General features: G+C 54.0%; 1 protein-coding gene across 3 annotated transcripts; it reads right to left on the reverse strand.

Moving 5' to 3' along the window:
- Nucleotides 1-9: 9 nt before the first annotated feature.
- SEPTIN3 (septin 3) lies at nucleotides 10-22,006 on the reverse strand. Of its 3 annotated transcripts, none has more exons than XM_027594954.2 (11): nucleotides 20,686-22,006; nucleotides 14,120-14,311; nucleotides 11,071-11,199; nucleotides 10,502-10,583; nucleotides 9,386-9,523; nucleotides 7,853-7,970; nucleotides 6,935-7,030; nucleotides 5,172-5,271; nucleotides 3,880-3,931; nucleotides 3,492-3,585; nucleotides 10-1,351 (listed from the first exon to the last, which is right to left on the reverse strand). In XM_027594954.2, exons 1-11 carry the CDS (start codon nucleotides 22,004-22,006, stop codon nucleotides 1,286-1,288), a joined length of 2,388 nt encoding a protein of 795 aa, XP_027450755.2. In that variant the 3' UTR covers nucleotides 10-1,285. The 3 variants fall into 3 exon arrangements, with proteins under 3 accessions (XP_027450755.2, XP_027450757.1, XP_027450756.1); XM_027594956.2 differs by lacking the exon at nucleotides 20,686-22,006 and adding an exon at nucleotides 18,530-18,727 and having other exon boundaries at nucleotides 5,172-5,268; XM_027594955.2 differs by lacking the exon at nucleotides 20,686-22,006 and adding an exon at nucleotides 18,530-18,726.
- Between the last annotated feature and the right edge of the window lie 4,243 nt (nucleotides 22,007-26,249).

The following is a 26,249-nucleotide window of genomic DNA, read 5'->3' on the forward strand; positions in this document are numbered from 1 at the left end:
GCCAGACAGTTCTTGTTCAAACAGCAATGTTTAGTTGTACAACACATAAAGTCTAGCAACATTTACACAACCAGTTTGAGGGTCTGTTGGCTTGTTTTCAATTGGGAAATTTAACCATAATGTCACCCAAAAGTTGGCTGGGACTGGTAACATTTAAGAAATGGGTCGTTCTTGCATCCCCTAGGCTTGGGCCTCTTGCTCCATCAGGACTTAGTTGTAGATGAATGGCCCACAAGTCACCAGCCTTTGAGAAAGTAGTGTCCAGGTGGAGACAGTGGGGGAAAGGGGGAGCGGGGCGGGGAGAATCCCATACAGACACAGTATGTGGGGCAGTGGCAGCCAACATTCGCAAACATTCATGCATCTGATGGGGGCCTTTGCCCTCCACTGGGTATTTTCCACTAGCCTACAGTGACCAACTGTGGCCAGGCTAATTCATTACTCACATTAGCAGGGTGGAGGTTGGGGCAGGAGTAGTCAGAGTAGGTGGGAAGAGATCCCTCTTATTGCTAAGTGGACAGAAGGGTGCTTTTTTTTCTTCCTAGAGTTCACATCCCATGGGTTTCTGGAGTTTCGTGTCTGTGTTTACGTTCTTTTTTTAAGTTTGAGAGTAAGGAAGTCAATTCCAGGAACGTCTCTTCAGGAAAACCACTCTTTCTAAGCGGCTGCGTTACAGGGTGGGGAGGGCATGAAGCTGAACTCTGGGGCCAGCCACAAATGGCTATTTTTTTAAAGTGACCCTAAGCCTGGCTCCCCCACATCTGTAGTGACCCATCATTAGAAATAAGCTTTAAGCAATGAAGGAGACACCCTTGTCCCACACTGGGGCTCACATGGCTGACCTCAACAAATCTGACAAGCAGAAAAGTTGCTTTCTTGACCCTTGAAGGAAGCCAAGAGTAGCTCATGCAGATGAATGGACAGGGAGCAACGCCATTTCCCCTTGGAGATGGTTACAAGTAGCTGGCATGGGTTTGCAAGGGTAGAAGGAGCTCTTGATGAGTTCCTTCCCCCTACGGATGGGTTGGGACCGGCTGACACAGACGATGGACGAGGGCCGTGCTGGCGAGAACCCCATTCCACTGGGAGGGGGGGTGGTGGTTTGGATACGGGGGGGGGGGGGAAAGCAACTGTCCTAAAGAGATAGCTGGGCCCTCCAATCTGCTGAGAGCTGAGAGGGGCCGTGGTGGTGGTGGGCTGGGCAAGGACAGCTCTAAAAAGGGCATAGCCCTGCAGCAATAACAGCTGGGAGGGTTGGAGGGAGAAGCAGCGCTTGAAATGGCCTTCATTCAGCAGTGGGGCAGGGGGTGGCTGGCACAGGTGGAAGGACAGTGCCCAGGAGGCCTTCTCCCTGCGGGGGGGGGGGTGAGAACGGTTGAGGGTGTGGAGACCAGTGGCCGGCAGCAGACACATAAAACAGCTTCTCCGGGGAGGCTGACATCAAGGTGTAGGGGTGCCAAGCATCATCCTCTACTCCACCTCTCCAACGCCCACCACCCCACTAGGCCTCCCCTGCCAGTCCTCGCGGCCAGTCCCATGTCTGCCCACATGACTGCCCACTGTATACACTGGGGATCCCTCTCCTGTGGAAATGTAGCAACCTCCGGGCTTTAACCCTGATGCTGTTCTATCCTGACAGGTGCTTACCCTGCAATAACTTTGTGGGGGAGGGAGGATGTGTATTGGATTGGTAAAGAGCCTCCAAGAAAGACAGAGACCATAGTTTTTGGGGTCACCCGCCTCTTTCCCCTGGCCCACCGAGTCTTGGTCTGAAGTCTATGTGCTTTCCTAGCACCTAAGTGATAAGAGACTAGAAATGCTGGGATTTGTCGTGGACCAGTAAAACACCGAGGGCTGGACCAGGAGATGGAACAGGACATTGTATGAGGTCATTGTAAATGGTAGCTAGTTGGTGTTTTCCCTTTACCTAAGGCTAAACTGTTTCCCCCAGCCCCAAGTTTCAGCCACCTTATAGACTGAAGGAGAAAGAGTAACTTGTTTGTAAAACCAGTGGGGGAAATCTATGCATTAATAAATACAGGGCTGAAGGGGGTGGCAAGAAAAGGCTGACTGTATGATTGTGGGTATCATTAGCAATGTCTACAGGAGTCAGGAGCCGGGAATCGGGGAAAAGCAGACACAGACAGACAGACATGCACAGTGAGAGAGAACAGAAGTCCAGAGGGGCTCAAGCATGAATGAGAAGCGAGCAGTAGAGAAGACAGCTTGTTCAGGAGGAAGAATCCTGATGGAGAAAAGTGAGGGGGCGTCTCCGATTTGCCTCTGTAGCCAAACCACTGAGAAAGGCAAAGGTTGTGTATTGCTCTTGATATGTCTTTAGATTTAATTCTTCTAGAACTCAGTGCCCAAAGAAAGGCTGTCTCACTGGACCAGTGCGTGTGCTTCTCGAACCAGCTACTGGGAACTGGGTAACTCATCGTGTTTCCCCCTCTGCCTGGGCCCACACGGGTCCACCCTGCGCTGCGGAGACTTTCTTTCCTGCTCATCTCTGTGGGTCTGGTTTCTCTCGTAATCCCGTAATCCCAGTGTGTACTGTCACGTGCTTTGGCTGTGATTTTATTTTAAAGTGGCCTGAAGTCCTTTTTGGAAGTAGACTGGGCATAAATCCTAAATATGGAAATGTAGCTGAGGTGGATTAGACTCCAAGCAAGTGGAAGAAGTCAGAGAGGCGCAGGATGAAGGAATGAGGGAAGGGGGAGAGGGTGGGAACAGAGGGGAGTGAGGTGAGGCGCGCGTGGAAAGCAGCAGTCAGCAACCAGGACGGACGGCGACAGGTGGTGGATTTCGGACAGTGGAGACGACACATGCTGAAGGGTGGAGCTCTCTTCTCCACTTCTGGGCACGAACTCTTTCTGCAGGAGCCCAGCTCCAGCCTGCTCTGCTCTCCCTTGACCTTCCCTCTCCTAGGAAGTCCTAGCCTTACCCTGGACGGCCAAGCCCCACCACCCACTCCCCACCAGGTCCAGCTCCAAAGCTGTCCTCAGAGAGTCTCTGCAGTCCCTGTTTGTGGGCGGCTCTGAGATAAGAAAGAGTTACCTGTGGCTCACCTGCTCCCCATCATTTTTAAGTGAAACCTCCCCTAAGACCTCTTGAGTGAGGCACACGGCTTTGTTCTGGGACACAAGGAAAGGAGACAGATAATGGACAGCCATGGAGGAACCAAACTTACAAGGGACCTACCAGGGAGGGCAGTGAAAATACCTCACCCCTGCACAGGTAAACACACACACACACACACACACGCACACACACTCTCTCTCCCTCTCGTACACACACACATACACACACACATGCACACACTGTAGACAAACTCCACAAACACCAGACAGGCCTGTGGGACAGAGTAGAAAGCAAGAAGGTGGTTGGTGGTGGTTTTGGGATGTGTGTGTGGAAAAGTGGGGATGTGTGATGATACAGAGAAAGGGCCGTCAGGGGTTACTGTCGTGGCTTTCCTCTGTGTCCACGCTCACCGGAGGGAGGCCTCCATTGTCATTGAGCCGCTTGGCCCTGTAGGTCTCGTAGTGGATGTTGTGTGTCACTTCCTTGAGATCCTGGAGGTGGGTCCTGAAGGACAAAGGGTGAGGAGAGAGAGGGGTGTGATTAGGGGTGGGGAGGAAGAGACGGACCCACATCTGAGGTCAACGCATCACTCCCGCGGCCTGGGCCCAATAACTGGGACCCAGGCCAGAGAGCCAGTAATAATACTTCTTCGGCCCCCTCTGCTTCATGATGGGACCTGGAACGGGGGGCAGAGAGCTCTGTCAGAGGGACCTGGAGATGGAGGAAGTGGACCTGAATGGATGGCCTCCTGACCCCACATAAATTAACCTGCCCTCTGAGGGAAGGGGTGCATCTCACCTGATGACGAAGTCTCGAAGCAGGGCAAACTCACAGTGGTTGAGGTTTTCCACTGTGAATGAAACAAAACAAAACAGGTGGTCATTTCACTAATGTAGCAACACCCAGCAGGCGCGCTTCTGTTCTCGTCACCAAGGCATTGAGGAGACAGCGACAGGACAGGTGATGTCTTGTAAGCCTTCCAGAGGTTTGCTCCTCTGGGCATTTCTGGACACGGGAACAATGGCACAACACTATTCTGGAATCTGTGAAACAGCAGCTAATCAGGACTATTAGATTTCCCATTTTATAGGAAATAAAATTAATACACAGGGGGTCTAAAAGCTGGCCAAAGGCCTAAGACACAATTCCTATCCTCAAGGAGCTATAATCCGATTGGAAAACAGTAACACACACAGAATGTAACAATCGAACCATCTTTAAAAAGGTCACGCACTACACGATGAATCTAATTCAATACAGATTGAGTACCTACTATCTGCAAACCACCTGCTAAGCGTTGTGGGAGCAGAAGGTGATTAAGACATGAATGCCCTAGTCCCACAATCTAATGGACAGGACAGACTTCCTCATAAATGATTCCAATTCAAGGTGGATGAGAGAATGCCATTAAAAAAAAAATCTCAACATAGGGTCATCGGCAAATGAGAGACAATATGATCCAATGGGACGAACTTGGTTTGGGAACTGAAATAAATTCAGTTGTGGAATTGAACTCCAGCCCTGAAATCTCAGTTTCAACCACCAACAAGTTGTGTGATCTTGGGCAAGACCCTTCACCTGTCTGAAGCTCGTGGCCCTCGGGGGCTAATGTTCTGAGTACAGGCATGCCTCCCCTGCTCCCCGTAGAGCGTTATCATATTTGAATGAGATCACGGGAGCAATTCTTTGAAACCTTTCAGAACCGGTATGGACCTTCTCGAGGTCACATCCATTCCCAACAAAACGAAAACAGCCACATCCGAACCACCCTCCAGCAGTTTGTCAGATCATGTCCCCTTTCATGTGAAAACCTTCCTCCGGTTTTTCCAGTGCTTTTTAGTCTCTCCCCGTTCTCCACTCCTTTGACGCACAAGTCAGGGCCTCCCGGTCAGGTGCTAAATTGCTCTTTCAGTGCTCCCTGTCTCTGAGACTCATCTTCTCAATTAGACTGTAAGCTCCTTACGGCAGGGTCTGGCTGGCTTTCGTTTTGTATCTGACATGCCAGGATAGTGCCCTGAACTCTAGATGCTGAATAAGTAAGCATAATTCACCAGCAGCGGCCAGTTCTTCAAGAAGATGCACTGAATTACCTTCAATGATCCCCCAGGGAGTTTTTCGGCCGAGGACTCGCTTGCCATTCACTTGGTACTCCTTGTCGCTTCCCACCACAGCGAAAGGCATGCTCTCCTGCTGACAAACCACACACACATGCATGTCAGCCTCCTACCATCCAGGCCTCCACGGACAGGATGCCCAACGGTCCTGGGCCTCTGGCCTTGAACTACATACTTCTGCTGCTCATTCAGTGATCCCACTGATGGCAAGGGCAAGGCTTTTGTCTCTTAAAAGGGAGTCTGAAGTCCTGGGTCCAGCCCTGGTCACACCCCTGCCTGGCTGGTTAACCTCAGTAGGTTGGCTTTCCTTCAACAGGAGAAAGCTTTGTACTTCTTAGACTTTAACACATCAGTTTGGTTTGGAACAACTCTGTGAGCTAGCTAGGATAGAGCTCTTCAGGTATACCCACCCATGTGACAGCCAAGTGATGGATGCTTTACGCTACCTCCCATCAAACCTACTGGCAGAGACCCATGTCCACTGACCTCTCAGATCCCATAGGTCACCTTCTGAGGTTCACAGGCTCTTCTGCTCCCCCCTCCCGCCCTTGGGTTGTATATTCGCCAAGAGCCAGCTCTTTGTTCCCAAATCTATTTGCCTGATGTGTACTTGCTATTGGAGAAACTATTATTTAAGCCAAGGATGTATGACCGTGGAGAATGGTTTCTCTGAAAGTCAAGTTGGGTGTTTCTGAAAGACTTGAGAAAGGTGAGTTGCTCTTGCCCTAAGACCAGACTTGTCCTCAAAGAGAGGCCTTGTCTCTATATGAAAAGAATGCTTAAGTGAATGTGATGGATGTGTTTTATTTTAACTTAATAATTTAGTGAAATAATGTTTTAAAAACATTTAAGATTTGCATACATCATTTTTTATAACAATTTCTTCACTTCAGTGGACGTTTTCCATTAACTGACCAACTACCTGTCTCAACTACACTAGATAAAGGGCTTCTGATAGATGATCCACCCTCAACAGAGGAGGTGATTCAAGACCAAAGCAAGTAAATGGCTTGTCCCAGGTCATAGTGGTGAGTAGAAAAGCCCAGACTGAAACTCAGGATTCTGATGTAAAATCCCAGAATTGTCGAAGGTTGGAACTGAGAGCGATCGTAGAAATCACATGAAGCCTTAAGATCCCTGGGAGACACCCCAGGGAGGGCTGAGAAGACAGCAGTCTGTGCCCGTGTCCCTGAGCCAGAGCAACTCTGTTTTCATGTTTTATATACAAGAGTCCTGTTTGACATTTAATTTTTTTAAAGGGTTCCTCTGGGGGGAAAAAAGCCTGTAAGCCACTCACCTAACCTGACTTCTGCACTTTATAGAGGGGAAACTGAGGCAGAGCTCTCCACTCACCTAACCTGACTTCTGCACTTTATAGAGGGGAAACTGAGGCAGAGCTCTGACTAGAGCATAGACACCTTGGACCCCCGCCTGTTGCTCTTCCTACCCAGGCCCTTCCATCAACCACACCCTGGTTTTTCCAGGCCCTGTGGGGGAAGAAGAGGCTTTTGGGGTAGTCTGCGGATGGACGCGAACCTTGGCTTCCTGGATGCAGGGTTCACGGTCCTGGCCAGGGCCCTACTCCCCATCCTCTCCCATGTCACTTCTGGTCTGGGTCAGGCAAGGTGGGCAGACAGTATGAAAGGGGAAAAGTAGGTAGCAAAACAGAAGGGGTACACGATCCATATCCCACTCGTGCTGAGGGCATTTGTGTGCTGAACAGAGCCCCAGGCACCCACCCGGATTTTGTCATTCTCCGTCTTGTCCTCCAAATCCTCATCAAATTCCTTCTGGGGGTAGAACTCAATGCCATTCACTTCGAGCTCCTTTCGAACCTAGGGGTGAGGAAGAGAAGCAAGGTAGCCAAGTGTCAGGATAATGGGGCGGGGGGAGCTGTACACGGGTGTGAGCATGTGTGTGTGCTGAAATCAGAGGGATGGATGCAGCCTTTGATAATCTGGTCATCTCTGAACTCTGAGGCCCTGAGCAGCAGGAAGATCCTAATAAATGGGAGCCCCAGTCATACAGCTGCTACAGCCCAGCCTGAGATGAGGAATAGTCTGGGGATGCAGCTTGCTCATCTCAGGATCCAGAAGCTTAGGGTTTAAACAAGCAGCACTACTGAGTATGTGCTCATGCTGCTATGTATCATATTCCAGGTCTGCCCTCTCTCAAAGCTCGACTAAAGTCTCACCTCCTCCAGGAAGCCATCCAGGAACTCCTAGTGGTCTACCTGATTGTAAGTTTCTCAAAGGCAGCAAATGTCTTTACACCTCCCTTGCAGGCCCCCACTTCTATCCCCGTGCATCCAGCACAGGGAGGAGCTTATAGAAGACACTAATAAAGACTGGAGGGCAGATGATTAATTAGTCTGGCCCCTCAAGCAATCTAACATCGAGGAGAGCTTTCTCAAGCCCATGGTGATTTATGTATTCAGTGGTCTTCACCAGTAAATTTGGAGGGTGGGAAGGAGGCAGCCTGAGGTTGTTAACGGCTCTTCACCATTGGTCGGCAGATATGACCAGCCCAGCCTCTTCAATGGTTAAGTGGGAGCGGGGTGGGAAAGCAGGGATATAATAATCAAGGAGAGGACACAGCTTGGGCCAGAGGAGGGGAAGGAAGGGTGGAGGCAGGAAAAGGAGGAGAGGTCTTCTCACCCTTTGCTTGAATTCAGACTTCTCCTCCAGGGTCATGGTGTCAGCCTTAGCAATGACCGGGATGATGTTCACAACTTTGCTGAGGTGCTTCATGAACTCCAGATCGAGAGGTCGCAAGCTGGGGCCCAGAGAAGGCAGGGTGTCAGAGCCACCTTGCCCTCCCCCGGTCCGCCCCGGCCGCCACACCAGGGCCACCCTTGGGACGGAAGGACTAGACGGGGAACGTGGCTGAGGCCAAGGGGCGGCCCCGTCTCCTTCCTGACGCACTCCCAGCGCCTTACCGCCTCTTACCGCCTGTGGAACAGGCTGCGACCCTCTGCCCCCCCTCGGACCACCGTCTCGTCTTCTCTTCAAATCCTGCCCCTCCCGTAGCCCTGCTCAAACTGCTCCTTCAGGGCAGCATTCCTGACGTGGGACTCTTTTTCTCCTGGGAATAGCCGCGGACTGTTGTCTCGGCTTTTATGTCCCTTTAAGTCCTTGTGTCATGGTTACTCGTGTATCTTATTCTCCATATGGGGCAGCACTTTTTTTTTAAGTAATCTCCTTGCACAACGTGGGGCTTGAACTCATGACCCCACCACCACCCCGATTGAGAGTCGTGTGCCCCACCGACGGAGCCAGCCGGGCGCCCCAGGACCGCACCTTTTGATGAGCCTTCTCCCAGCCCACACTTAGTCCTGCAGAGACCCAGCTGAGGGCCCAGGCCCTCCCCATCTGAGGGCCCCGCTCCCTCTAGGCTCTGGGGCTCCCATCTGGCTCTAGTTCCCAGTCCGGGCCACTTACTAAGTCAGGCTATCTGCTGGCTTGCTCTGACCTTGGGTCCACATTCTAGGGAGGAATAACGCTGATCTTTTTACTGAGTTCCTAGACCCCAGCATCGAACACCTGCTGAGTACCTGGTTCTTCCAGAATTGGGGGCCCACCTTGCTCATGCCGTCCGCTCAGGAACTGAACTCTGGCCCAGCAGTCCGGTGTAGTAATAAGTTATGGAAGGTCACCTGCTTGCTCACCTAGATCCCTCCATCCCACGCTGGCACTCCCTGTTACGCGGCCCCATCTGCCACTCACAACCGACTTCCCTGCACACCTGCTCGCCGCCAGCCTTCATCTCTAGACACGCTGGGCTGCCCACCCATCAAATACCTACAGCTGGGTCCCTACCCCACCAAAACAGCCACCTGACCCGGTAGCCCTGCCCTTCCCCGTTTCACTCTTGTTGCTGCCCACCGCCCCACCCCAGCTTTGTGCAAAGCAGGTATCTCCCGAACAGACGAGGAGCCCTCTGCACGCACATACAGGCTCCTCTCTGCTGGTACAGTTGTGCTAGAATGCCAGTGGGCAGCAGGGGGACTGGGCTTGGCCAGCTTTCCTCTCCTGGTGAGAGAGTCAGACTGTCTTGGCGACATGGCGGGGGATCACAGGGCCCTGACAGCTTTGGGGCCCATGCGGGGGGACTGGCTACCCACGACAGAACGGGCACAGGTGACACGAACCGGAGCGAGGCGCGGCCGTGGGGGAGGGACTGGTACGTACGAGTGCCCCGTGGGGGAGATGAAATAGAGGCAGCAATGGACACGAGTGTCCGGGATGCGTTTCTTCCTGGCGATGTTGACCTCCTCCTTCAGGAACTTCTCATACTGTTCATTGATGTACTTCTCAATGGGCTCCCAGCTGGGGGGGCGGGGGGATGGGAAGAAAGCAGATGGATGTCCCAGAAAGAAAGGCCTGTGGACCATTCTCGCTCAGGCCCTCACGGATGGCTTTCCTTGTTAAGCGAGGCCAAAACTCCCACGGGAACCTAGTCCTCTGAATGGGCCAGATGAATTGCAGCACCCCACCCTACCCCACCCTGGAAAGCGGCACACACTTTGCCCACCTCCATTCCTTATTAGCTAGGAGGCTCTGAGGAAGTCTCTGCCCCTCTCTGAGTACCAGTGGGTTCCCGGAGGGATTACGGATGACAAAGAACGGATGTACGGTACTTAACACAGCAACGGCATATAGAAAGTATTCAACGTGGCAACAACGCATCAGCATGACTGTTGTCAATGCCATTGCTACCTTTCTCCTTTAAGGAGCATGCCTATGACCAGAGGAGAGGACAACCGGTCACCTTTCTAAGATTGTTCTAAGTTGTGTGGTTTGGCGGCCCTGCCCATGGGCGGCCGACTCTAGCTCCCTCACAGAGGAACCACGGTCTCCGTCCCTATCTGGGAGCAAATCCCTGCCTGGAACTTTCCATCTACATCCTTGGCGGGACACTGACGGCCGCGCTGCTCTGTGAATTCCCAGAGGTGCTCTCCTCGTGGAAATTCCCCTCCGTCCTCTCTTCATGCAAGGTTATGACACTGCCCACAGGCCAAGCTTGGCCACAGCCTTCCTGTGAGCCCATATTTGTGCCACAGCTCCCCTTGTTCTGTCTGCCCTGCCCTGCTGCCACCTCCAGGCAATCCCACAGCCAAAATTCCCTCTGCACCGGCCCCCTCCTGGGCCTCTTCCCTCGCCTCCTTACAAAGCCCCCGTCGCCCATCCTTTAGCGCGCCTTCCCACTCAGCCCCTCAACATGAAGGGCGCAGCTGGTTCTCAAATGAATGAATCTGCACCATGTTCAGCGTCTTCAGGGCAGAAATCTCACAGGCAGACATATACCAGTTTTCATTGTTGATCTGGTCTCCAAAGCCCGGGGTGTCGATGACGGTCAGCTTCATTTTGACCCCGCCTTCCTCTATCACTGGGGGGTGAACAGAAAAGGCACCAGGGAAGTCACTCGTCGGGCTGATGCCGGCTACCCTGCTGCCTACCAGCCAGGGAGACCCAGGCTCCTTCCTTCCTCGGGACCAATTACTGGAAAAGTCAGGTTCAGGGTCTTCCCACCTTGGCAGCTCTGTTCGTGCTGTTCCCTGCACCTAGCATGCCTTCCCTGCTTCTTGCTGCCTGAATCTTCCCACCTTGGCAGCTCTGTTCATGCTGTTCCCTGCACCTAGCATGCCTTCCCTGCTTCTTGCTGCCTGAATCCCACCCGTGCTCTCCCATCCAGCTCAAGCCCTGTTTCTAACCTCCCCCCCTGTCTTTTCTAGACCAAGGAGTCGGCTCTACTCCGTTCTCTTCTGTCTTGAGATTGCTTTCCATTTGTCTCATTCCCCCAGTAGGCCCGTCTCTCCCTCTCTGGCAGAGAGCCTTCTGACCAGTGGCCACTGGAGTCCCTGCCTGGTCCTCACCGTGCCCAATAGCTTTGATCTCCACCGTCTTGGGAATCTTTTCCTCCCGGTTCCAGCTGGAGGCCTTTCGGCTCACCTGGGATTTGAAGAGCGTGTTGACCAGCGTTGACTTGCCCAGTCCGCTCTGACCTGCCGCAAGACAGGAGGATGACACGGTGGGGAAGACCCGTGTCCACCTGCTGAGCCTGCCATCTCTCCCATGAGATTACAGAATTCTAGAGCCTCGATCCAGGCCACTTTACCACTCATGGTGGGTGGGGGGCAGAGGACTGAGTGGGAGAGCAAGCAGGTGGGAATGGCTCCCTGGTACCAGAGTGTTGGGTTCCACATTCTCTCCTTCCTGGAGCCCCAGGACTGTTGGGAGAGGGCACAACCTCTGCCTTTGTCTAGTGTAGCGATTTTTTTGTTTTGTGCCTGCCGGACTTGAACTTTTCGTCTTTACTAATACCAAACTGAATGACAGAACTACTTTGCCCTCTGCTACTGCTTCAGTGCATCCGACATTTTCACCTCTGTTAGCCAAATTTGCCTTTGAATCCCACAGCCCTGGGAATCCCAGAGCAGAGCTCTCTGTATCCCCAGCTCAAGTGGTCGTAGAGATTGACTCCCACCTGACATAAAGTATGCGCAAGGTCACAGAACTAATAAATGCAAGACCAGGGCCTTGAACCCAAGGAACCTGGTTCTGTGTCCACTCTACTCTAGTGCTACAGTTAATACCTCATGCAGATAAATGCCCGAGAGGGCACTGAGAGAGGAGGGGGCAGCTGAGCGGGCAGGGCTGGTCTCTCACCTCCACTTCCCTCATGAGTGCCCCCTTTTGACCCGTCTTTTTCTTTTTTTGTATTGTATTTTTTTTTTTTTTTTTTAAGTAGGCTCCTCTCCAAACATAGGGCTTGAACTTAGGACCCGGAGATCAAGAGTCACATGCTCTACCGACTGAGCCAGACGAGCGCCCCATTTTGAACTGTTTTATACAGGTCTACAGAATCTACAGAAGATTTCATTCCGAGGAGGAGTTCTGCAACTAAAAGGCACTTGAAAACCACCGGTCCGAGCCATGCTTCTCAAACTTGTACCCGCATGAGGATTGCTCAAGCAGGCCCTACAACTGCTCAATGGCATCAATGTCACCTGGACCCTTGTAAGGAAATGCAGGATCCCAGGCCCTGCCTCGGCCCTATGATTCAGAATCTGCACTTTGACAGGACTCCCAGATGAATCACATGCACAGTAAAGTCAGAAGTTCTGGGCTAGAACATTCCTGTGGTATATTAGTGGGAGGGCGAGGGCCTAAGGCTCCAGACCCAGCAGTGCTATCTCCCTGAACACCGGGGACTAGCCATGTTTTTGCTCCTCTAGTTTTTTTTACTGACAACTGATGGCAAGGGAGGGAACTGGATGAGACCAGGGATAGCAGACAAGGTGCATGTCTCATTCCAAATGATCAATCAGTAGTAGCCACCTAGGCCAATATGTTAAAAAGGCCACCTGTGGGCTCAGTCCCAGATGTGAGCCGTGACTGACCAGCAATATCGCTCCCTGTGGTGCTCCTGGGGAGAGAAGAAGCCTGCACAGCCTCTACTTGCTGTTCCTGGTCTGGCTATTTTCTGAGGTCATTTGCTCACTAAGTACCCTTGAATGCCAAGTGCTGTCCTAGAATTGGAGGTAGAGAGGCAAACAAGACATCACCTTTGCCCTCAAGAAGCCATTTAGTGTGAGGAAGACCAAAACACAAGCAGGCAGTTATGATATGTTGCCATAATCGCCATGAAAGAGGGAACCACAGGGTATTACGGCAGCAAACTGAAGTGAATGTAATCCAGTCTCTCTGGAATCAAAGAGGACTTCTAGGAAGAAACAACAACTAAGCTGAAACCTGCAGAGAAACTCTGAAAGACCCCTAAGAAGCTGGAATGGGGCTCTAGACAGAGGGAATGGCAGAGTCAAAGTCTCAGAGGCTGAAAAGAGCACAGCGAGTCCAGGGGAACTTACCACTGAGGAGTAGAATGCACCATGGTTAGTGGTAAGAGGTGAGTGGAGAGAGAGTACCAGGCCAGGCTAGGAACTTAAGCCCTCAAATCTACTGAAGGGTTTAAGTAGGATGGGTGACCTGATGAGTTCTGCAGGTTGGGAAAATTATTCAGTCACTGGTGAATAATGGTTTGAAACAGAAAGGAGACAGAGGACTGAGAGGGTCAATGCCACTCACAGGGTGGCCTGGGGCCATGGTCCTTGAACCATTTGCTACTCGTTCTTGAGATAAGAAATTTGCACCGGAAAATAAGTTGACCATAACACTAAACACACTAGTTCAGCAGATTTTTTTTTTACAGCAAGACTTTCTAGATGATTTAAACTCCAGTCAGCTCCTAATCTTTGAGTAGCACTGAGTCAGGGGGCTGTGGCAATCCAGGTGGGAGCCCTAGCTTAGCTGAGAGTGGTCACAGTGGAGATGGAAAGAAGTGGGCAGACTTCAGAGAGATTTACAAGGGAAAACTGACAGGTCTTGATGGTTGATTGAATTGGGGGATAAGGGAGAAAGAAAGAAGATGCCCAGGTCCCTGTTTCAGCAACTGAGTGAATATCTCACTAATATCAGGCAAAGGTCCCTTCCTGCTCTTACATGCTGTAACATGGCAACACTACTTAGTGACCAATCAATGTCCTGCAAATTCTCTTTAAGCTTTCAAGCACTACAGAAGATCACAAGAAGACCACCCTCCATCTGATACCAGTGGAGAAAGACACAGATGATTTCCCCACGCCACACACCTAAAAACTGGCTGAGCAGGGCTAAGAGGCTACCTGTGTCCACCCCACTGGTGTTGGGGCCAGGCTGACCATCCACCCAGAGTTCCCACCCCCGCATCAGCTAGTCTTCAGGAGAGAAGAGAATCAGGCTTTTGTGATCCACATAGTGAAATCTTTCCTCCTGGAAAGAGCTCATCCTAGGGGAAGCAGGGCTGAGGCCCATCCTAGGGAAAGAAACAGGATCCTCGGTTCTGTCCACCAGCATGGCCTCCAGTGACCCCATGGCCTTCCCTACCGACCACCATGATGTTGAAGTCGAAACCAGTCTTCATGGTCTTCTTGCGCATCTGCTCAATGATGGTGTCAATGCCGATGTAGCCCAGCAGGTTTGAGTTGATGCTGACGGGTTTCATGGGCACTGCCGGCTTAGGCCTGGGCTCAGGCACCAGCTCTGACATGGCTGCGTCCGTCCTGGCCTCTGGGAGCCCTGCAAAGCCAAGGTGGGAGAGGTGGGCTGGAGGAAAAAAGAAGTCACGTGGAAGCCACAGTATTATTCTCTTGATACAGAATCACACAGAGTTGGGACTAGAAGGGACCTCAAGTGTCATCCAGTATGGTCCCTCATTTCACAGATGGAGAGACTGAGGCCTGTGGGGGAAGGACTTCCCCAAAACACAGAGCAAGTCAGATGCCAGATTGGGATCAGTGCCCAGCCTCTCCAGCTGCTGGGGTGCTTTCTGGTGCACTCACTGCTCCAAAGCACATCTGTGTGTCTAATCCAAGGACTTATCCACCTTGGCCCTGTTGAGATTTGGGACTGGATAATTATTGGAGGGGGGGTGTCCTGTGCACTGTAGGATGTTCAGTGGCCCCCCTGACCTCTACTAGATGCCAGTTGTGACAACCAAAAATATCTCTAGACAGTGCCCTGGGGGCAGCATAACCCTATGGAGAACCACTGGTCTAAGAGATGTCTGGGGTTATTCTGATCTGAGTTCTGCCTCCTCAAAGAAAGGGCTAAGACCTTTTAGGATACTGGACTTAACATCTATTGACTGTCACTGACCTCAGTTGCTTTGTTTTTTAGAAGCAAATAGAGCTACCCCTCACACTGCAGGAGCATCATTCCTGCCCCCAGCCTCAGTGTCCCTCTTTTCCATGAGCACCACTACAAAGTAGGAGTGTCTATGCCTTGAGGATCCCCAGGCACCATCCTAGCCATAGTTTTAAATCTGTGGGAGGAATAAGTCTCTCCTTCTGACCAGACCAGTGGGGAGGGGATGAGACGCAATTGCACTGGGGCAGCCACTTGCCTAAGATGACATAGTGTGTTCTTGGGATGGGGGTGGCAAAAGAAAGGGGGGGCTAAGGACAGAGCCTTTCCCTACTAGGTCTAGCAGATCACAGGCATGTTCACACACAAAGGAAATCTGTGCGTTTCCTCATGGGGCCAATGTCCCCCAGGGCAGGTTTCAGTATAGAGCAACTCCATTTTCCCATCCATAAAATGGGTGTGTGTGTGGTGAAGTGGAAGGAGCCTGGCCCTGCTGCTTGCTGAATGTGGGGACTTGGGCTCACCCCTGTGAGCCTACTTCCTCATCTGTAAACTGGCTAGGAGCACGATTAAGGCTGTGGTAAGCATCACGTGAGCTATGATGCCTAGAAGCACCCAGCATACCCCTCACACTTCCAGACCCTCTTGCCCCCACACCCCTTTCAAGTTCACCAGCTTGTCCGGAGGGCAAATGAGGTGGGGCGTGTGCAAGCGATGCTAATTACAGAGCAGAGTTATTGGACTCAACGCTCTCTCAAGGACCCCTTCCAGCTTTGCCGTTCTGGAATCCTGTGGTTCCTGCAGAGTGTCAGGCTCCCAGGGAGAATTGATGGAGCAGCAGATGGGCAAGAGGGGGAGGGGACAGGAGTGTCTCCCTCCCCCACCCCCAGACTCAGCCAGGAGTCTGTTCTTGTACCGCCACCACCTGGTCCTGCCACCGGTCCTGGCAAGACTCTCTCTCCTGATGGGAAACTGTTCTTTCCTTGTCACTCCCAGGCAAAGCCAAATCGGACGAAGCCTCGGGACCTCCCCAGGGCCTGGCGTGCCTCCCTCCTGCTTCCCAGGAAGCTGTTGCCAGCCAGCCGGCTCAAGGCGGCTGCAAGATTGGCTAGGGGGGCCCTGCAGCAGCTGACTCTCACAGCCTGGCCTGCTCCTCCACTCTCTGCACGTGGCTCCCGGGCCCCACTCAGCCCACCTGCACCGGGGGCCATGCCCCATTTTCCCTGCCCAGCTGCTGCCACGGCTGGCCCAGGCCACTTCCCTCATGGCTCACAGTCACGCCTGCTAGTTCTCACAAACCATGTTGTGAGATAGATCCACGGGAGGGGGGGGGGTGTCATATACTATTTTACAGACTTGGAAAGTGAGTCTTGTATTTATTTTCGGGAGATTTTGTTGGTATCCTTATAATGGGTGTGCCCTCACTATGGCCAGCTCAGCTCTAGCACATCGATAGCTGCATCCTCAAAGAGCGTTCCCAAAAGACAGACGCTGGTTGCAAGAAGGGGGCTGCCCACTAGATTCCCAGGCAACTTCTAGGACCAGCAAGCACCTCCTAGCACCCATGCACATACTGCGTGGAGCATCTACCGGCAAGTCACCTCTCCCAACCCTATGCCAATTACATGCCAGCCACATGCTAACAGCAACCACCCGTCAGCCATGAGCACTGCAAACGTGCAGCAGGTCACTATGTCATGACCTCTGCTGGACGACCCTTGCCCACTCCAGCCCCTGGCTGACCCCTACTCCTCCTTCACCATTCAGCTCAAGGCCTACCTCTAGAAAAGCCCCTGCTTTCCCACCTGATATGAGCCCCTCTTCTTAGTACCTTGTTCGCATCACGTTCATTTCTTCGCTCCATTCTTTCCAGGACATTTCATGTGCTGCCAAATCTCGGAAGCCTACTCCAGCCAACCCGCTAGACTTGATGCCAAAGATACTTTTGGACCCCAAACAAGGTCCTCGCCCCCAAGGTCCACTGTGTGGTGAGGGTGACTGACAAGTACATAACAATTTCCAGGGCACAGGACGATGCTGCTCTGGAGTGGAATTCTGTAGCTCTGTCCCCTGCCCAGACAGCATCCCTGTTCCTACCATGCCAACCCCAGATGGACAGCTGGCCCAGGCTTAACTCCCAGCTGGATGACCCCTGTGAGCCTCAGTTTTCTCCTCAGGAAAATGGGCACAGTACCTACGTTGCTGGGTTGCTGTGAAGGTTATACAAAAGCATGGAGATAAATTACCTGGCACTGAACATATGCCCATCCTTCTTCAGGGAAGGGGCCATGTCTCATTGATCTCTGTGCCCCATTGAACCTAGCATAACACAGGCACTCAGCAATGGATGGATGGATGGTAGATGGACAGACGCCTCGCAGGGGGGCAGATGTCAATGGATGGATGGATGGACGGATGGACGGAAGGACACCTCGCACGGAGGCAGATGTCACTTTAGAACCATCACCTTTCTTCTCCCTCACGGGCTGCTCCCTTTGCAGAGCAGCTGACCCCCACCCAGCAAATGGCTCATGTGTAGGCCACAGTCAAGGGAGCAGACTCTGTTAAGACAGACCCTCTCCCTCCCTGCAACAGGGATTGGATGGGGGTTCCCTAAGGGTGGGAAGAGCTAAGGATGAAGGTCAGAGCAGGATATAGCTCAAGTGCCATCCTGCCTAGATGGTCCTTTGGGGTCCTCCTAAGCTCCCAGCTCTCCCAGGGTTTCTAAAGAGGAGGGGGATCTGTCAGCCACACCCCCTACCAGGGGCCACCTGCCCCATCAACGCTCTAGGGAGAGGCAATGTCCACCTGCCTCAGCTCTAGCTGAATCCCCCACAGAAACAGCATCCCCCTCCCTGTGCCAAGCAAGGACCCCAGTGCTTTCTTTTACACAGGCAAATGAATGGCTTTGTCTTTGTTTGGCCCAGGGACCCCACCCCTCCGTTGGGAAGGTGGCAGCAGGGGGAGGGGATCTTTCCAGAAGAGCACCTGCCTCCTTGGCTCAGTGAGGGGTAGGGGTGGGAGGGGTCTCTTCCTCCCTTCCAGCGCTGGAGATCGTCCCCTGCTCCCAGCCCTAGCAGCCTTCAAGACTCCGCCCCCACCCGCAGAGGCAATTCCAGACCACCGCAGCTCCAGCCCCGTTCCCGGAAAACGAATCACAGAAGACATCTCGGTCCTTTCCTATTCACAGTTGCAAAGGGCCCTGGGACACCCCCTTCCCCCATCCCAGTCCTCTGGAGGCCAGTGAGTTCCCTTGGAGACCACCAGCTGGTGCCTGTCTCAGTGTGCGCCTGTGTGGGGGGGAAGGGGCCTATGTGTCAGCGCACAGGTCTCTTATCTGGCTGTAGGTGGCCCTGATACCTGTGCGTGGTGTGCATGTGTGTGCGTGTCTTGGTGTGCTCTAGCGTGGGGCTTCCTGTGCGCATCTGGGTCCCTGCTGGTATGTCCGTGGGCCTCTGGAACTCCCCGCGATCCCGTGTGTGCATTTCTCCCGGCATGTATATCTTGGGGTGTGTGCGTGTGTCCGTGCATATGTCACCGCGCGTGGGCTCCTCGGCGCAGCAACCCTCCCTCTGGTAGCACCTCCGGCCGGGCTTTTCGGGGCCGCATCCTCCTCCCAGCGGGCGCCGGTGGCCCGGCCAGCCGCCCTACCTTTGGACATGAATCCTCCTTTGTCTCTGTTCCTCCGGGGAGATGCTCAGGGCGTGGGGCTGCAAGGCGGAGCCGGGCGCGGGCTCCTTCTGGGCAGAGCGGCCCCTGTAGCCGGGCCTCGCCCCTCCGCGCTCTCCGCCCACCCGCCCGGCCCGCGGCCCGGCCGCGCCGCCCCTGCGCCCCGCGCCGCCGCGCCCGCCCGGGACCTCGCTTCGGCTTGCTCGGCGCCGCTGCCCCTGCCCGCGCGCACAGATGCCGCCGCCGCCGCCGCTGCCACCCGCACCACGTGACCCGCGCGCCTGCCGGCCCCGCCGAGGGCCCCTCCCCCTCCCACGGCGCCCGCGCCCGCACCCGCTCTCCGCCCGCCCGCACGCGGGAGCGGGTACCCGGTCCCGGCTGCAGGCGGCCCGGGAGGCGCGCGGGGGCGCTGTGCCTGCAGCTCGGGATGCCGGGCCGGGGGGGGGGGGGGGGCTGGGTAGGGAGGTGCCCGCATCCCAGTCTCGATCCCTGCCCGCCCCCCCCATCCCACTCCCCGCCTCTTACCCTTCAAGCCTGGGCGGGGCGGGGGGCGCCGGGGACCGATGGCAGCAGCTAGTGCGGTGCGCGCGCGAGTCACGCGGTGGTGGGGATGTTGAGCGGGCTCAGCGGGCTTCTGCCCAGGCGCGGGTGCCTGCGGAGCCCTGAGTCAGGGGCCCGCGTTCCAGGCCTGGCTTCTGGAGGATGAGCCCCATGACCTTGAGCTGATCAGGAACTTTCCTGAGCCTCAATTTACCCGTCAGAAAAAACGTTCATGCATTCAGTCAACATTAATGGACAGTGCATTGCCAGGCCCTGGGGGCACAGGGATGGGGATGACCATTCTAGGCCTTGTGGGGGAGACAGCTGGACCGTCCTAATGTAGGGGACTGGGGTGTGCATAGGGTACTCGAGTGCTGAGGGGTGGGCACCCTGGGGAGAGAGGGATTTGGGAAGAGTTCACGGGGAAGCTGAGGGCCAAGACGGAAAGGCAGATGGTGGTGGGAGGGAAGAGGGGAAGGGCGCTCTGTGGACAGGGGCAGCAGAGGTGAGCAGACCCAGACCGGAGAGCCCCATGGTGCTGGTGGACAACTCATAGCTCCTGATGCAGCAGCAGCAGCAGAGAAAATTCCAGATGGAAATATAGAGCTAGAGGCTGGAGAAGATCAAAGTCTTGAAAGCTGGGCTAAGGAGCTGGACTTTGAGGGAAGCCAGTGGTGAGTCACCAGTGACTGTTAGCAGAAAGTGCCACCATCAAATATGTGAGTCCCTGTGGCAGCTGCGTGGAGGACAGAGAGCCCCCATCCCGGGAGTGGGGGTGGGGGAGGGAGGGCGGGGACTGTGGCATGGCAAGGGCAGAGGGTCAAAGAGGAGGGCACAGCCAGCCAAGTGCTGAGGGGATAGATCAACAGAGTTGGAAATAGACTGGTTGGGATGAAAGAGAGTGAAAGATGAGGAAAAGGAAGAAACCCAGGTTTCTCCGAGACCCAATGAACTTCTAGTCCTTATGTTGACTTATCTATAGTTCTATATAGGACTTCTATACATACAAGTCTCCAACTTACCTTTCAGGACAAAGGGCCGGGGGTGGGGAACTAAGGAAGAGCAGGTCAGGTGGGGCACCTTTCAAGCAACAGATATCCTCCCAAAAGGCTGAATGTGCATGATTTAGAAGGTCTCGGGTGAGGTCACTACGCATATCTAGAGGAGCACCATAGTGATGGCTGTTGGACAAATCACCACTTACTGACGTGCTGGTCTGTATTTTCATGCAGGTGGTTTGCTTTTAAAGCTGGACCCACCTGTAGATCACCTGATTACTCCAGCTCTTCAGGGACCAAAGAACCAACCATGGAAGATGCTAAAGGAAGGACTCCGCATAATTGCTCCTCCACAAGTCACCCCTGGAAACTTTCCTTCTGGTGACTTCCCTCAACCCCACCTCTGACTGGCAGGTTGGGACCCAACTCAGGGTACGTCCCCTGTGCCCTGCCCCTCAATTTTATTCCCTTTTCCCTCAGCACATTCACTTCTGACCTTACAGTCCTGCCTCCCTTGCCCAACCTATTCATCTCCAGGCCAATACACCCTGGCCCCCCACAGCAGCCCAGTACCTCCCCAGCCAAGCTCTTTGCATTTACCTTTGGTTTCTCTGGCTCGGTCCAGCATGCGGGGCTCTGCGGGCCAGTCTGTGGCAGCATCTGTAAGAGCATGGTCCCACGCTGGGGCTGTGCTTCCGCTTGGCATCAGTGGGTACGTGGCTGATATGGTCAGGTTAATGACTCTGTCCAGTGTGATCTCCCCCATGGCTGTGCCCAGCTTGCTTGTGTCCAAAGCCACAGAATCTGTAGTTCTGTCCAGCTTGGCTGTATTTGCTCTAGCCAAAGCCCTGGCTGTGTCTCTCCTGGCTGGGCCCAGCTTGACTGGGTCTGGTACCACCAAGTCCACGGCTGTAACCTCTGTGGTCAGACCTGACTTGGCTGGGCCTCCTGTAACTGTGGCTCTGCCCAGCTTGTCTGGCTCCGGGGTTGCCAAATCCATGACCACGCCCGGCTTGGTTGGGCCTGCTGTAGAAAAGTCCATGGCTGTGTCCAGCTTGGTACCTAGAGCAGGCAACTCTATGCCTGTATCCAGTCTGGATGTGCTTGGTGTGGCCGGATGGGCAGTCAAGTTAGGTCTGTTCGTGACCATTGTGGTTAAACGTCTGGCTGTGCCTAGCCTGGTTGTGTCCAGAGGAGCCAAAGCCATGGCTGTCGCAGGACCCATGGTAGAAGTGTCCCTTTGGAGATGCAGCCGGGGTCTCGGGATACCCCTGGACCGGGGCTTGCTTCTTCCTGGAGAAGCTCTGGTAGTCACATGGGCGGTCCCTGGGACAGAATGCTTCTGACCTACCGAGCCTGGCCCTGCAGGGCCTGGTGATTTCCGGGCTAACCGGGATTGAAACGGTAGGGCCAGGTAGGAACTCACCAGAGGCTTCTCCACTATGGGCATCCTGCTGGGTTTGGACAGACCTGGGTTCCCTGGACCCTCAGAGTGGACTCTGCTCCCTGGCACTAGAGTCACCGATTGTGAGCCTGGGCTGGGCAGCCCACCTCCTCCATGGGTGGCAGCCTCCTTGCCCGGGGTGGGCAGCTCTTCCCAGTGAGAAGGTAGGGGACCCAGGGGCCATGCCTGGCTGTTCTGACGGAGCGTTAAGGAAATGGAGCTGAGCTTCCGGGGCACAGTCTCCTGTAGGGGCACACCCCGGGCCCTGGCTCCAGGGCCTGGTCTGCTGGAAGCCTGTGGGATATGGCTTTGAGGAAAGGCATCCAGACGGATGGTTTTCCTGAGGACAGGGATGAGGGGAGACACCCCTCCAGGGAGATTTGAGGGGCGGGCAGGGTGCCCCAGCAGGTAGCTGTGGGAGAGGGAGGCTCCAGGGCTCGGGGCTCCATGCTGCTGCCTCTCAAAATTGTGGTCCATCCAGGTCTTCCGTCTTCCCCTGAGGCAATCAACAGAGAGAAGGGGCCAAGCAGGGGTGAGGTGCTCAGCTTGCATTGCTTTGATTCCTAGTTAATAAAGAGCATGAAAACCTCTTTGCCAAGTAGCAAATTAATTTTTAGTTGTCAGTGTTTACCAGGGTCTTATAAAACAAAACATTATTTTAAAATGCAAAATATTTAACTCCTATGAAATGTTACGGAGTAGTTGTCCATTAAAGCATGATTTATCATTTTAATGTTATGCAGTCAGTAAGATACAAAATAGTTTTAAAAATTGTTCACTTTATAACTGAAATGGAAAAAATTGCTAAATATATATATATAAAGCTTAATTTCTAAATATACTTTTTCTAACAGTGAGAAAACAGAAATATATTGCAAGAAATATATTTATAAGAAAACTTGTAATATATCAAGATGTAAAATTGTGGGATCCTCAATGGCTTGAGCTTTATCCTAGTTATCAAAAACACAAATGCCTAGAAGTCAGGGGTGCCTGGCTGGCTCAGTCGGTAGAACATGCAACTCTTGATCTTAGAGTTTCAAGTTCAAGCCCCCCATCAGGCATGAGAGTTACTTAAAAAAAAAAAAAAAAAAAGCACTGCCAGGTCTGAAGGCGCCTTGTTCAGGGACCCCTGCAGGAGGGCAGTGGTTATTGGAAGGCTGTCTGCCTCTGTCTTTTCCAGAAGGTGCTAGAGGGCTCTGGGTTCCCACCCACAGCAGCCAAAATAGGAGTTCAGGCATCCGGGTGGGAGGCCAAGGGATGACCAGTTTGGCTTGGAAACAGCGTCTGCCTCTGGGGCTTCTGCCCAGAACCAGGAAAGAGCCCTGGGCTGGCCGGCTGCTGGAGTCAGAATTAGCTGGAGCTGAAGAGGCCGAGGTGAAGGGAAGGCTCGGGAAGTGAGGTAACAAGGGCTCGCGGTGAACAAGCCACAGTCCCTGCCCCTGGGGAACCTGCCATCTCCAGTGGTGCCAGGCGGTGAAGCAGGTACAGCTAAGCCGGACGTGGGGTTGGCCGCAGAGGAGGACAGCTGGACCAGAGGCTGGGGCAGTTCCCTCAGAAGGCCCAAAGGTGAGGGCGTGGTATCTTCCTGAAAATCAAGTGCGGGACTCCTAGGCTGAATGGGGGGTGGGGTGGGGCGGCATAAGGCCACAGGTGCAGTGATCAGGCCCAGGCCAGGCCACAATGATGCTCGACCCTGGGAGATGACCTGCTCAGATCTGCTGGTGGGAACAGTCACTCCCGTCCCGTGTGACAGAGGGATCAGTGGGAAACAGAAGTGGAGGCAAGGAGAGGGGCAGGGACACCATTGAAACTCCATGGCTGGGGGTGGAGCTGGAGAAGGCTGCCCAGCACAGCGGTAGAAGCAACAGACCACCTGGGAGGTGGGGAGAGGTGGGGGTCAAGGGCTCTGGCTGATAGTCTGTGAGGATGAGCCATCCCCCAAGGTGGGCTCCAAGGCCCCCGGATGGCCAGCTGGTTCACACTCTAGGCTCCATATAATTTACCCGCTGGGCCGAAATTGTTCGTGTTGCTTTCAACACAGCAGGCTGGGCAGGCAGGGCTGGTAAGAAGGGTTCTCGGGAGAGGGCCTGACCCTAAAGCCAGGTCCCTAAGGTCTGGAGCAAGGGGTCTTCACGGTGACACCTCAGCCCCTCTCCAGCCACATGTTTGTACCCAAGGCTGTGCCAGCCTGCATCACCCCCCACTTAGCATATCCCTACAGCCCTACTTTCCTGGCCTTCTTCACAACCATGGACACCTGGGCACATGCAGGTTTACCCTGGCACTTACCCACAAACATCTACCCTCAGTGTGCACGCCCACCCAGAGAGAGCAAGCCTGAGGATAGGATCTCTGAGATACACTGGTTCCCATGTCACCAGACCCCATTCCCTCACTGAGCCTATACTCCCGTCATCTATCCCCGGTCCTATCACACACACACACACACACACACACACACACACACACACACACATCCCCACCTACCTTGATCAGAGAACAAGAAAAGGCCAGTGCTCCTCAGTCTGGGAAGCCCTCCTCTGTGCCCAGAGGGCCACTGTGACCAGCTCAGGGCCTTCTTCCCTCTGGTCCCCTCGTGGGCCTCCACTCAGCCTCCAGGCCATCGTCCCCAGGCCTAGGGCCCAGCCCTCTCCTGGCCTGTCCCACCAGCTACATCCGCAGCTGGGCCGGGCTCTGGGGCAGGGAGGGGCTGGCTTCTCAGCAGTGGGCGTCCATGAATGGCTGCTCTGAGCCTCTGGAATCCCGAAGGGCCTGGGGAGGCTCCTAATGGCCAGGCTGGGCTGCCCTGGACTCAAGGCCACCTTGGGGGTAAAGCGGTGCCCTGCTGCCTGCCCTCCCCAAATCTACTCTGTCTCCCACAGACTCTGACCCCTGAGAGATGTCTCCAGTAAGATTAAGGGTACTCCAAATACAGCCACGCTCTGGTGGTCCAGGCACCATCCTCGTTTCCCTCGGCATTGCCCCCTCACCCTGTTTAGCTCTGTGATCCTCAGCCATCTTGTCCACCCACCTGAGGTCTTCTAGGGGGCAAGCTGGAGTCCCTGGAAGCTGCTTCAACAACGATTCCCTGAGCCCCTCCTCACTCAAGCTGGACCCTGTCCCCAGGTCCTGAGGACGTGAAGATGACCCAGCCCTGAGGCCAGGAGACCCATCCTGTGGGCTGGGTGTCCTCCTCTGCCTTGTCACTGCAATAGTAATAACAACCGTGCTAATCATAGCTGCCATTTATGGGACACTTACTATATGTCAGACACCGCGCAGGGGCTGGGAAGGAGCTCCGAGGCTGCTCAGGAAGATGGGTATGTGAACAGGTCCTTACAGTAATATGGCAGCGACAGTACAGGACATCCTTCGAGCATCCCTCGGAGCCAGGAACTAGGCTAAACCCACTCTCGGCATCTTCTGTGGTCTTCGCCTTGTCACCTGCTTTTGACTGATGAGCACACTGCAGCCCACACCACGCTGTGTGGTCTGGTCGATTTTCTCGGGGATTGCTCTCCTTAGTGAGTGAGCTTCTGGAGCCGTGCTGGCCAATAGAACATTCTACGATAATGGAAATGTTCTATATCTGTGCCATCCAGTGTGACAGCCACTAGCCACGGGGGTGCTTATTTTCTCTGGGTCTTAGGCCCTGGCAAGCATCAGCCTCATAAGTTTCTGTTAGACTGAATGAATGAATGAATGAATGGATGGATGGATGGATGGATGGATGAGTGATGAATGAAATGATTGAGTGAATGGTGACCATGTGGACCTCCGACCTTCTCTTCTTCATCCATGCTCTCCCTTTTTGACCTTTAAGTTTTCAAACTTGGCTGCGCTCTCGTTACCGGGGCAACACCTGCTGGAAGCCCCCTGGGTCGGGGAGGGGAGCCATCTGGAGTTCCTCCCCCTTCCCTTCTTGCTCCGAGGACCAGCGCAGTTGGAGGAAGAATACAGGAGGCTGGGGGAGGGGACAGCACTGGTCTGCCCGGACAGATTGGGTAGGGGGAGACTTTACTGGTCACCCCCACTGGACTGCATCATCTCTGAGATGAGGAAGCCCTGAGCAGGAGTCAGGAGTCCTGGATTCTCTCTCCCACTTTGGCAAACGAGTCATTATACAGCTTCTATCAGATCACTTGCCCTTCTGGGCCTCAGTTGCCTTTGCAAATAGGTCCCTGGTGCCTTCACTTGGGCTCTTCTAGCTTAAAGATCTAGATAGAATTCCTCCATCTGGCTCCCTGCCAGGCTGTTAAGGACTTGAGAGTCAGGCATGAGTCTGGTTCATGTCTGTATCCCCCAGGCCCATCTGCCCTGCTCTGTCCTCCCGGGTTGGGGGCGCCTGGAAGACCCTGCCTGCCCAGTAATTACAGCCTGGGCTCAGCTGCCCTCTAGTGGTCCAAAGTGTCAATGACCTCATGTCTGCAGGGCTGTTCTTTCTCCACAAAGGAACGATCCACAGGCCTGCAAGTAGCCTCAGAGAACAGACTTTGACCCAAGCAAAAAAAATCACTGGGGTGGCCTCCCAGACAGGTGGCGCAGGCTCTAGAATCTCCATCTTGGGTTTGTTACAACTGTGTAATTTTGAACAGGTCACCAGGTCTCCGAGCTCCAGTTTCTTCACCTGTAAAAATGGGAGTTATATCAGTCAGGATGGGTTAAATTATACTGCAATAACAATTCCAAAATCCCAGGGGCTTAGAACAACAAAGAT

Source organism: Zalophus californianus, chromosome 9 (assembly GCF_009762305.2).
Source record: "Zalophus californianus isolate mZalCal1 chromosome 9, mZalCal1.pri.v2, whole genome shotgun sequence".
NCBI classification, from domain to species: domain Eukaryota; kingdom Metazoa; phylum Chordata; class Mammalia; order Carnivora; family Otariidae; genus Zalophus; species Zalophus californianus.